The sequence below is a fragment of the Grampus griseus genome, assembly GCF_964374135.1.
Source record: "Grampus griseus genome assembly, chromosome: 19".
NCBI lineage: Eukaryota > Metazoa > Chordata > Mammalia > Artiodactyla > Delphinidae > Grampus > Grampus griseus.
The window spans coordinates 9,771,116-9,783,317 of record NC_139013.1 but is presented as its reverse complement, the minus strand read 5'-3'; the positions used below and the strand labels follow the sequence as shown (position 1 = coordinate 9,783,317).

General features: G+C 57.8%; 1 protein-coding gene across 2 annotated transcripts; it reads left to right on the top strand.

Moving 5' to 3' along the window:
• Positions 1-3,670: 3,670 nt before the first annotated feature.
• KLC3 (kinesin light chain 3) lies at positions 3,671-12,187 on the top strand. Of its 2 annotated transcripts, none has more exons than XM_082677487.1 (13): positions 3,671-3,860; positions 6,999-7,264; positions 7,772-8,002; positions 8,317-8,383; positions 8,788-9,007; positions 9,377-9,464; positions 9,538-9,639; positions 10,161-10,334; positions 10,926-11,016; positions 11,094-11,134; positions 11,226-11,332; positions 11,525-11,588; positions 11,896-12,187. In XM_082677487.1, the coding sequence occupies exons 2-13, from the start codon at positions 7,007-7,009 to the stop codon at positions 11,965-11,967; spliced, it is 1,515 nt and encodes a 504-aa protein (XP_082533613.1). In that variant the 5' UTR covers positions 3,671-3,860; positions 6,999-7,006; the 3' UTR covers positions 11,968-12,187. The 2 variants fall into 2 exon arrangements, with proteins under 2 accessions (XP_082533613.1, XP_082533612.1); XM_082677486.1 differs by having other exon boundaries at positions 3,739-3,860; positions 8,314-8,383; positions 11,896-12,186.
• Positions 12,188-12,202: the final 15 nt, after the last annotated feature.

Here is a 12,202-nt window from a genome sequence, read left to right as displayed (position 1 = left end):
TGTTTTTTTTTGAATTTTATTTTATTTTTTTATACAGCAGATTCTTATTAGTTGTCCATTTTGTACATATTAGCGTAGAGATGTCAATCCCAATCTCCCAGTTCATCCCAACCCCCCACCCCTGCCACTTTCCCCCCTTGGCGTCCATACGTTTGTTCGCTACGTCTGAAGCATCGTCCAGTTTTCAAACACAGTTGGGTAAATCCATTTACCCCACGGGAACTACCTGTGTGTGTTGGAAGGTAGTAGTGAAAGACTACGATCCTCTGCGGTAGTGATGCCCTCAATGCGGAAGCCTTCCCTCTTCACATGAAGCGTGTGAATAACAGGAAGGGACAGAGTCCCCTTCATTATTTCCTCAACTATTTGTGTTTTCATAGGATTTTAAATGCCTGATTTCAATTTTACAACAACAATACCAATATTCATTCTGAAAGGTAATCTTATCTTCCAAGCAGCAGATATTAACAACTTCCAACATGATCTCTAGGAACAATTTGAAGTTCTCTTTTTTTTTTTTTTGGCCACACAGCTTGCAAGATATTATTTCCCCGACCAGGGATCGAACCCGTGCCCCCTGCAATGGAAGCGCAGAGTCATAACCACTGGCCTGCCAGGGAAGTCCCTAATTTGCAGTTCTGAACCATGCTTTGGAAAAACATTTCCAGCAGTCTGTGCAGGATTTATGCCTATTCCATTATGGGTAATAATTGCAGTTATTGGATGTTGCAGGAACTTTAAATTCTTCTGTTGCGAACTTTAAGACTGCTGTGAAAGGTGTACTTTTGGTAACACAGAGTACTTTGTGGGGCAGCTGAGAGTCTGACGTCAGAGTGATCTTAAAGAAAACCTTTGACATGGCAGAGCCAGTCCAGAGACCCCACCGATTCTACCGGCTAGCCCCACGTCCTCTGAAGTGCAGCCTGGCCCAGTCTCCTCCTTTTTAGATATGGCAAGTAAGAGTGCCTACCTCAGAGGGTGGCTGTATGGATTCAGGGGCTCTGCTACTCCTTGGCTGTGTGATCTTGGACAAGTCACTTAACCTCTCTGTGCCTCATCTTCTTCACCTGTGGAATGAGGACAATCATAGCAGGTTGGTGTGAAGGTGAACAGAATTAATCTACAAGGCAAGACCTGACATAGGGCCTGTCTTGGGTAAGAACTCAGGAATGCCAGCCCCAGCTGACGCTGTGCAAAAGTGCTTGGCACAGGGCCAGCCCAAATGCTATGTGATGAGTGCAATCATCCTTGTTTTATATTTATTTATTTATTTATTTATTGGCTGCCTTGGGTCTTCGTTGATGCACGTGGGTTTTCTCTAGTTGCAGCGGGCGGGGGCTAACTTCATTGCGGTGCCGGGCTTATTGCGGTGGCTTCTCTTGTTGCGGAGCACGGGTTCTAGGCGCGGGGGCTTCAGTAGTTGTGGCATGCAGGCTCAGTAGTTGTGGCTGGTGGACTCTAGAGCGCAGGCTCAGTAGTTGTGGCACACGGGTTTAGTTGCTCTGTGGCTCGTGGGATCTTCCCAGACCAGGGCTCGAACCCATAGTCCCCTGCATTGGCAGGCGGATTCTTAACCACTGTGCCACGAGAGAAGTCCCCATCCCTGTTTTATAGATGAGGAAATAGGTGCTCAGAAAATCATGGCTTGCCCCAGGTGACATGGAAAGGAAATGTCAAGACCAGGATTTGAATGCAGATCTACCTGGCTCCAATTCCCTCCCACCCCCCACCCCACATACACACACAGTGTTTACCATGTGCCACTCTGTTCTAAGCCTTTTACAGGGATTACTCGTTAATCCCCACATCAGCCTCACAAAGTAGGTTACACATGTGAGTCCATTTCTACAGATCAGGAACGTGAGGACCAGAGAGGTTAGTTCCTGGCTCAGGGGTCACACAGCCAACAAATGACAGAGCAGGGATTTGCACCTAGGTCATCTGGCTCCAGTCCCTGCACTGCTTCGTAGTAAGCTTGTGGCAGTTCCAGAACCAATGTCCTGTGTCCTGAGGTCAGAACAATGGGGGACAAGGACTCAGCTGCCGCCTTCTACCCTGTTCCCTAGAAATACCTGGAGAAGTTAGAGCGTGAGTTTGAGTCTTATTTTCCATCAGTCAGTCAACAACCATTGTCCCGAGTGCCTTCTCTGTGTTCGGGCTGTGCTGGGTAGCACTGGGCACACAGCAGGGACTGAGACTGCCTTGGCTCTGTCTTCCCTCCTGGGTCTTACAGTCCTGCATGGGAGACAGAGAAGTGATGACCCAGGATGGGCATGGCTGGAACATGGGAGCCCAGGAGGTTGCAGGAGTCCAGGAAAGGCGTTTCCTCCAGCCTCGGGGTGGTCTGAGAGAGCCTCCGGCAGGAGGGAGCATCTGCATGGAAGCTCGGAGAACAGGGGAGTAGAGAGCCGCGCGGGAATCTGGTGCCTGGTCTACGGACCAACAGCGCCCTCTTCTGGAAGTATCCTTTAGTGCAGCGACCGGTGTACTGCCAGGGTTTGGCAAAGCTCGCCTTGAACCAAATTCGATGATGCTAGAATCCTGTGCGCCCAGCTTTGGCCAATTTATGTTTCTAGGACTTGATTCATTGAGTCAGTCACTCAACAAATATTTATTGAGCACCTAATTGGCGCCAGGTTGTTCTAATGCTAAAGATACCTATTTATTGAGCATCTAATTTGCGCCAGGTTGTTCTAATGCTAAAGATACCGTGCTGACAATACAGAGCCCTGCCCTCAGGGAGCTGGCATTCTAGTGGGGGAGAACCAATAATGTAACACCATAAAATCAGTAGGTAATATTTGCTAAATGCTTCCGATCCATATATTAACGCATTCAATGCTTACAGCCTCGGCTTCCCTGGTGGCGCAGTGGTTAAGAATCCGCCTGTCAATGTAGGGGACACCGGTTCGAGCCCTGTTCCGCGAAGATCCCACAAGCCACGGAGCAACTAAGCCCGTGCGCCACAACTACTGAAGCCCGCTGCGCCTAGAGCCCGTGCTCCGCAATAAGAGAAGCCACTGCAATGAGAAGCCCGCGCACTGGTAGTCCCCGCTCGCCGCAACTAGAGAAAGCCCGCGTGCAGCAACGAAGACGCAACACAGCCAGAAAAAAATATTCTCACAGCCTTTGACTACCCCATTTTACAGTTTAGGGAAACGGAGACAGAGTGGTTACTTGTCCAAGGCCTGCGCAGCTAGTAAGTACTGAAATCGGATGTGAACTCAGAGCTCAATTTTCAGCCTCACCAATAATGTGATGTAAGACAACATAGTAATTATAATGTTACACGAAATAATTTTAGGTCCTGCAAAGTTTTGTGAACAAAATCAAGGAGAGAAATGAGGTTGTGTTTTGGTGGGAAGGTGTAATTTAGAAGAGACAGGCAAGGGAGGCCTCTCGGAGTAAGCGGCCTGTGAAAAGGGACCAGACAAACGTCGAGATCTGTGTGGAGAGATGTCCAAGCAGGGCGCACAGCCAAGGCAAAGAGCCGGCGGCTGGCACTGCAAGAAGGCCATCCGTCTGGGATCCAAAGTTTCCAAGATTCTAGTTTCTCTGAGACTCTGGTTTCCAGGCCTCCTGCGCACTGGAATCATCTCAGATTCGACGTGCCCTAGAGGCTACCGGCTACGCGCACGCGAAGTTCTGCGGTTGCCTTAGGGCCGGGGCCGCAGCGCTTAACTTTCCCCGGGCTGTGGGCGGGGTCTGTCTCACCTGTGGGGGCGGGGCTCCGGGCCGCCCCACCCCCTCCGGAGGACCCGCCCGCGGCCCGAGACTCGCTGCGCAGCTGGAAGCGGCGAGGCGTGCGCGGCGGACGGGCGCAGCGCGGCGAAGCAGGACCGGGAGCTGTCTGCGGTCAGGTGGGCGCCGGGAATGCGGGGTGGGAGTCCCAGGAGCTGCGAGGATGGAGGCGAGGGCGGAGGGTGTGGGCTGGGCCTGGCGCACCCCTGGGCCCTCTGGCCTGGAGACGGGGACGGGCCTTGGGGCCCCTGGACGCCCCCGTCCCACCCTGGGGCTCCCCGGGGTCTGGAGGCCCAGCTGGGGCCGCGCCTCCTCCGCCGGGCTCAGGTAAACAGGAGCGAGGACGGGGCGGGGCCTGGGGGCGGGAGGGGGCCCTTGTGACGGCCTGGCAGCGGGCGGGCGCGCGAGCGGTGAAACCGGGGTGCGCGGGGCTGGACGGGCCGGCCAGGGATAAGTTGTGTGGTTTGCGGGGCTGGCCAGGATGGGGGCCTCCCGCCTGCGAGTGTATGTGTGTGTGGAGATGGTGCGTGCGTGGGCATGAGAGATGGTGTACGAAGCTCAGGTGTGTGTGATGGTGTCAGGCTGTGGGTACAAGTGGGTACAGGTGGGTACAGGAGATGGCCTGTCCGTGTAAGCCTGCGAGGGCACAGAGGGACTGCTTGAATGATGTGAAACTGTTTCAGTGATGTGAAAATGTGGGCGACCTCTGATTGTGTGTCTGTAATGCTGTGTGTGTGTGTGTGTGTGTGTTTGGCAGGGAGTTGAACTGTTTATAGGGTTAGGTGTGTCACCAAGAAATTGTGTGGCCGTGGTTGTCTCTCTGCCTGTAAGACTGGGGGTGTGACAAGGAGGTGGGCACTATGGGTTCAGGATGGATGCGTGGAGTGTGACTGTGAACATCGTTGTCAGCTGCGCGGTTGTGCGCACGGGGCTCAGCTGGTGAAGGGGAGTTTGCTGTTTGGAGGCCGGCGTGAGTGTGGGAGCCAGCGTGTGTCGAGGAAACAGCCCGAGTGATGTGTGGCTGTGCGTGTCGCTCTGTTACTGTGCGGAGGTTGCGTCTGGAACATTCGGCTCGGCTGTCTGAGATTGTGCGCGATGTCGTGGGAGGTTGTATACGTCCGCAAACTTTCGTGAATGATGGACATGGTGGTCGGGATGACTCAATGAACGGGTGTGGTTGTGAGTTTGACTTGCGTGTGGGGTGTAAGACTACGTATGGTGTGATATACATACACACACTTATATACTACGTACACAGAGAGATTGATATATGTACGAACACGTATATACATAGAGAGAGAGATTGATGGCGATGGAGAGGCTGCAGTATATAAAATCCGCAGGATTACACACCTGCCCTTACTCTGTGCCTGAGTGGATGTGATTGGGAGCATGTGCACAGGTGCTAAAAGTTCTGGGCTGTTCAGGGGAACACAGTGGCTTGAGTGAAGTAAGCCTGAGAGACTGTGCGGAAAGCATGGGACTACCTGTGTCTCTACAGCTGTCTGTGCCATGGGCACCCGCTTGTGACGGCGTAAGAGCCTGGCCGCAGGGGTCATTCGCACGTCCGCGTGTGAAGCTCTATAGTGTGTCTGTGTGCGAATCCCTGGCTGGCCAGGTGGGGAGGAAGGAAGGAAATGGGGAGGATGGTGACGGGTCCACCGTGAATCCTGGGAGCATGGAGGAGGCGCTGGGCATAGGATGGAGCGCTAGGTGCTGGCAGGACTCGGGGGGTGTAGGAGAGGGCACGTGTCATGGGCATAAAAGTTCAAGGAGGCAGTCCCAATGGAAGTGGTTTGGGATTTGGTTATCTTTTTGCAGGTGAGGGGGGCTGAGGGAGGAGACAGTTTGTGTGTTGGCTTTTATTTTGTCTTTAAATTGTTATTGAAGTATAGTTGGTTTACAATGTTGTGTTAGTTTCAGGTATACAGCAAAGTGATTCCATTGTATTATATATATATATATATTTCACAATCTTTTCCATTATAAGTTATTATAGTATATTGAGTATAGTTCCCTGTATACACAGCAGGTCCTTGTCGGTTATCGATTTTATATATGTATATGTTAATCCCAAACCCCTAATTTATCCCTCCCCTCCCCTTTTCCCCTTTGGTAACCGTAAATTTGTTTTCTATGTCTGGCTTTTATTTCTGAAAGGAAAGTATACCTGTGTGTTGAGTTGTACTTCGCAGAGGAGAGTGTGTATGTATTATTTCTGAAAGAAGAATGTACTTGTGTGCGTGCCTTAGTGTGTTGCATTAGGTTGTATCAATATTTTGAAAGGAAAATGTGGATGTGCGTGAGGGTGTGCTGAGTTGTATTTTTAAGAGAAAGTGTGTGTGTGTGTCATTTCTGAGAGGACAGTGTGTATTACGCTGTATTTCTGAGAGGTGTGTGTGTGTGTGTATGTATGTATGTGACGGCCCCAGAGGCATCGTCACCAGATGTGTCATTGACCTTGTCACCCATATACAACCCCATGAAGTCCCACATGTGAACCCCCCCATCCATTACCATCTGGGCCTCAGACCCTCAGCTGTCACATGGCCAATGTGACATCCATGGGCCACGCCTGCCACACGTTTGACCCAGCACGCCTTGGGCTGGCTGAGCATGTCTGCAGTGGAGGGTGGAGCCTGTTTCCTCTGGGTCTGTCAGGTCCTCGGGCTCCGGGAGCCACCACACGGGGCCCCCCTTCCTGACCTCCCCAGTCTAGAGGCCTCTGCTTCCAGCACCCCAGCCCCTTGGCCCTCTCCTCCTGCCCCACCCCACCCCCAGTGGTCTGACTGGTTCCCAACAAAAACACCCTAAGAATGAGCTCACAGAGAGGCTGCCGCCTCCACGCGTCCTGCCCCACACGCCCAGTGGGCGCGGGCACCTCTGGTCCCAAGGTCACACAGCCAGCCGGGAGTGCTGGGCCAGGGTACCCAGGGTCCTTGGGGTGGGCTGGGTGGGAGCCCTCGAGATGGCTGTTTGCCCTCCTTTGGTTAATCATATATAGTGAGGTTTTGGAGTTGCCCTCAGGGCGGGGCCCTGGGCCGAGGACAGGGAAGACTAGGTTTCCAGTTGCCCGCTGGCCAGGATGGGTGTGGGACAGGGTGCTGGCCGGAGTGAGGAGAGCACAGAGGCAGAGGGCTGGCCGGGATGGGCGGACAGGGAGAGGGTTGAGGGGACCTGTGGCATAAATGGCGCGGAGGCAGAGGGGCTGACTTGCCTGGCCCTGGCAGTGACCCCCTGATCCCGGTCACCCCCAGAAGCAGCAATGTCCGTGAAGGTGGCGGCCCCGGGAAGCATGGGGCTGGGCCCAGAGCACCTGAGCCCTGAGGAGCTGGTGCAACAGACGCGACAAGTGGTACAGGGGCTGGAGGCCCTGCGGGCAGAGCACCGGGGCCTGGCCGGGCACCTGGCGGAGACCCTGGCAGGACAGGGCCCGGTGGCTGGCCTGGAGCTGCTGGAAGAAAAGCAGGAGGTGGTGAGCCACTCACTGGAGGCCATCGAGCTGGGGCTGGGTGAGGCCCAGGTATGAGGGGGCCAACTCAACTATGGGGGATGTGGCTCAGCCCTGGGGGTTGCCCAGGGATGAGGGGGCCAGGTGTGCTGGAGGGGGCAGCCTGGGGAGAGCGGGGACTGGGGGAGCCAGGCCCGGGAGGGGGAGGCTCCAGTCCTGGGGTGGGATCCCTGGGCTGCATTGGGGATGGGGTCCTTGTGTGCGACAGGGACCCCTGAACCACGTGGGGTCCTTCCATGGAACTGTGGGTCCTGGGGAGACTTTGGGGTTGCATGGGTGGCATGTGAAGTATCCTGAGTGTAATTTGTGTGCCTGGGTGACATCAGAGGGGTCCCGGGGCAGGACTGGACTATGGCCCTGAGAGCCTTTGAGCATCCCTGGAGCCACAACGGAGGAGTCTCTGTATAATTCGGGGCACCCTGGAGAGAATGGGGTGCTCTGGCTTGATCTGAGGCCCTGGGCTGGGTCGGGGGTGAGAGGGACCAGGCCTCTGACTCGCCACCCCCGCCTCCCTGGCAGGTGCTGCTGGCCCTGTCGGCACACGTGGGTGCGCTGGAGGCTGAGAAGCAGCGGCTGCGAGCGCAGGCCCGGCGGCTGGCCCAGGAGAACGCATGGCTACGGGAAGAGCTGGAGGAGACGCAGCAGCGGCTGCGGGCCAGCGAGGAGGCTGTGGCCCAGCTGGAGGAGGAGAAGAGCCACCTGCAGTTCCTGGGGCAGCTGCGGCAGTATGACCCGCCGGCGGAGAGCCAGGTGCTGCGGGACCCAGCGGGGCGGGGGCCATGATGTGCTGGGGACCCCGCACTCCTTAGATACCCCACAGCCCCCATCCCTCCGTGGTGCCCCCTAGTGCCCCAGACCCTCCAAAGAACCCCCGACCCTCTGCAGAGCCCCACTAGAACTTCCACCGAAGGCCCCCATCTGCTCCACAAAGCCCGAGGATCCTCCCCAAGCCCTCAGGAGACCCCTGACCACCACCACCCTCAAACCCTGGGATCCAGGACCCCAGTCTCTGACTCAAACTCCCAAGCCTCATGACACCCACTTTCCTGTCCTCTCTGCAGCAGCCCGAGTCCCCCCATCAGCAGGACAGCCTGGCTTCCCTGTTCCCCAGTGAGGAGGAGGAGAGGAAAGGTGGGTGTGGGGAACTCAGCCAGGAGGATGAATGGCCCAGGCTGGGGGGAATCTCTGATTCGCTGGGCCCCCAAGGCCTCTGAAGGAGGATGGGGAAGGTCAGGGCGGGGTGTCAGGAGGATGAAGCAGGGGGCTGTGGGGGTGACAGCGGGCAGGTGACGCTGGAAGCTGCAAAAGCAGGCCTGCCACGGCCCCAGGAGCCAGGTGGCTCCCATGTTTCTGTCCCGCAGGCTAGGACACATCCCACGGGCCAGTAAGATGCCTGTGATTCCAATCTCAGACGTCAGAACAGGGGCCCGTGGTCCCAGGGGCCAGCGAGGCAGCTGTAGCTTTGGGGTGCATGTGTCCCCTCGTGTGGGGCTGGAGTAGGAGGCCTGCAGTGACTGGGTGCCCGGCACCCCCAGGTCCCGAGGCAGCGGGGGCCATCTCTGCTCAGCAGGGTGGCTACGAGATCCCGGCCCGCCTTCGGACCCTGCACAACCTCGTGCTCCAGTACACGGGGCAGGGCCGCTACGAGGTGGCTGCACCGCTGTGCCGCCAGGCCTTAGAGGATCTGGAGCGGAGCTCGGGCCACTGCCACCCTGACGTGGCCACCATGCTCAACATCCTGGCGCTGGTGTACCGGTGAGGGCTGCAGCCGCCACGGCTGGAGGGGGGCAGGAAGCGGGGGGACCCTGGTGTCCTGCTCTGCCAGCACAGGGCACCAGGGGTGGTGGTGGAGAGAAGGGGCAGAGCTCTGGGGAGGCCACTCACTGAGACCCAGGCAAAGAGGAGTCAGCATGGGCAAGAGAGACCACAGTGGAGTGGGGAAGAGACCTAGGGTGGCAGAGGCTTCGCAGCCAACTGGGAGTGTAGGGACCCCCAGAAGGGACCCCCAGAGGATGCCACCCATGCTTGGTCGTCAGGTCTCTGGGCCTGCGGGATTCAGCCCAGCCCGTGGCCCCTGCTACCCCAACCTGGCCAAACCCCCTCTACCCTCGGGCCAACCCACAGGGACCAGAACAAGTACAAAGAGGCCACAGACCTTCTCCACGACGCCCTGCAGATCCGGGAGCAGACACTGGGCCGGGAGCACCCCGCGGTGAGCGCAGGCCCAGGAGGGAGGGCTGTGGGCTGTGCCTTCCCACCCCTGACCCGCCTCTCGCGCCCTGCAGGTGGCCGCCACCCTCAACAACCTGGCCGTCCTCTACGGGAAGCGTGGGCGTTACCAGGAGGCGGAGCCCCTGTGCCAGCGCGCCCTGGAGATCCGTGAGAAGGTCCTGCCCCCACCCGGCTCCCACGGAGCCCCTGTCCTGAGTGGCTCTCACCCCTTGATCCTGATTTCAGCGCTTAATTCTGTGGCCCTTGCATGACCCTGACTTGCTCCTGTGACCTCTGACCTTCTGTGCCCCTCCCATTTGACATCGTGAGATTCCAATTTGAACCTAGAGCACCCAATCCCCTGACCCACCACCCTTGACATACCAATGACTTCTGTTTGGTCTTAAATTCTCTCATAGGTCACCTCATGCCCCCACCCGGTCCCGACCTTCCAACCCCACGTGACCAGTACAACCCCAGCCTTGATCTACCTATTTGACCCATAATCATGAGGTTTTGCACCACCATGACCTCTGACCCAACTACTCCCCAGTTTGACCAGGCAGTTCCTGCCCTCTGCCCCCAACCTCCTGTAGTTCTCCATCCACTTCAATCCTATAACCACCAACCCATGACTCTCATTACGGCTGTTGGCATCACGTGGCCCGCCAACCCCGGCTGACCCCATGACTCCTAGGTCCTGGGCGCCAACCACCCGGACGTGGCCAAGCAGCTCAACAACCTGGCCCTGCTGTGTCAGAACCAGGGCAAGTTCAAGGAGGTGGAGCGGCACTACGGCCGGGCCCTGAGCATCTACAAGGCCCTAGGCGGGCCTCACGACCCCAATGTGGCCAAGACCAAGAACAACCTGGTGAGGGCGCCTTGGGGCGTGGGTGTCTTGGTCCTGGGGCCCCACCTCTGCCCAGCCCTCGAGCTGTCGTCCCATGAGACTCGGCTTCCAAGCTGGGCCCTGACTGGTGAGGTTGCTCAGCACAGAGGACACGGAAGCATCAGGAAACAGGCAAGTTGGTGGCAGCCAGAGAACAGCTCCAGTCAAAGAGGAAGCCAGAGAGACGGGCTGGGAGCAGATGAGAGCGTTTATTGAGCTAAACCCCCTTCTTAGGACTTTGCCTGTACTATCCGTTTCTTCAAGAGCCCTATGAGGTAGGTGCTCCCGTTGCCCCATTTTGCAGGTGAGGAAACTGAGGCACAGAGAGGTGTGTCACTGGCTCAAGGTAGAGTGGGGAACAGGTTCCTGCTCTGAGTCAGGAAGTCACCTACCCTATGGGAAGTAGGTGGGGTTGGGCTCCAAGCCCGCCCTGCTGTCGGCCAAGGCCTGGAGTGTGGGGTAAACCTGGGTTTCTTCCTGCGGGGGCTGGAAGGATGTGCCTGGGTGCAGTGCTGGGGCCTGGGAAGCTCCCAGGTTTGGGCCAAGATCACCCAGGCTATGCCCTCCCCACAGGCCTCAGCCTACCTGAAACAGAACAAGTACCAGGAGGCGGAGGAACTGTACAAAGAAATCCTCAGCAGGGAGGCCCTGCCTGCCCCTCTCGGTGAGCCCCCAGCCCCTCCCCTCTCCCCCAGGGGGCTCCTCAGCCTCCCCACCACAATGGCCCCATCTGTTCCCCAGGAGCCCCCAACACAGGCACAGCCGGTGACGCAAAGCAGCAGGTGAGGACAGGCTCTGCCTCGGCTCCCAGGGTGGAGGTGGGTACTGGATGGAATGGGGGGGACTGACCCGTGTCCCTGGCGCCCTCCCCAGACTTTTCGTCGGAGCAGCTCGTTCTCCAAGCTCCGAGAGTCCATCCGGCGGGGAAGTGAGAAGCTGGTCTCCCGGCTCCGAGGCGAGGGGGTGGTGGGGGCAGCCGGGTGAGTGTTGGGTCAGGTTGGTGGCCGAATCTGTAGCCCACCCCTCTCCCTGTCCTGCTCAAGAAACTTCCATGGCTCCCATCTCCCCTGCCACACATACAATCAAACCTGGCGCTGGAGTGGTCCCTCCCAGGGTGGGAGCCAGACACTCCTGGGCTCACTTGTGCCCCACCCACCAACCTTCCTTTGTAGGATGAAGAGAGCCATGTCACTCAACATGCTGAACATGGATGGTTCCAGGGCTGCTGGGAACCAGGTGAGGGGGACACCCGGGTCAAGGGTGGAGTGAGGGGCCACACCGACAGGCCCAGAGGCAAGGGAAGGGTGGAAGTGTTCAGGCTGGCGGTGGAGTGAACGCCAGGATAGGGAGCATGGGTGGCTTTTACTTGGGTAGAGGTGGGGGAACGGATGGACTGGAGTCAGGGTGGACGTGGAGACAGGAGGACGAGCAACGCGGCCGTCAGGATAGACAAGCTGGCAGCCAGGCTGCTGGGGAGTAACCTAGGGGCAGCTGCAGCAGAGCTGCGTCCGGCCCCTCACCCACCCCCTGTGCCTGTCCCCAGTTCCCCAGCCGGCACCTGGGCGAGGCCTCTCGGACCCTCAGCGCCAGCACCCAGGACCTGGGCCCCCGCTGAAGGCGACAGAACCACGGGCTGCGCTTCTCAGGAGGAGCGGGAGAGGAAGGGGAGGGGAGGGGAGTGCTTTCATCTCCCTGACTCGCTCCCACCCCTGGGGGCACCCAGTGTCTCGGGCTTCCCCGCTGTCCTCTCCTCCTGTGATTAAAGGCCGTAGACTTGGCAGCCAGAACGTCGCCTGAGGTGTCCTGCAGGGACCTTTAAGCGCCTCCCCCGGGGGCGCCCTCCAAGCTAC

What these genes read in the sequence shown, in the direction of transcription:
- KLC3 (XM_082677486.1), top strand. Translation starts at nt 7,007, where the DNA reads ATGTCCGTGAAGGTGGCGGCCCCGGGAAGCATGGGGCTGGGCCCAGAG. An exon ending in TGGGGCTGGGTGAGGCCCAG is followed by an intron (nt 7,265 to 7,771) that starts GTATGAGGGGGC and finishes CCTCCCTGGCAG; the next exon opens with GTGCTGCTGGCCCTGTCGGC. An exon ending in TGAGGAGGAGGAGAGGAAAG is followed by an intron (nt 8,384 to 8,787) that starts GTGGGTGTGGGG and finishes CGGCACCCCCAG; the next exon opens with GTCCCGAGGCAGCGGGGGCC.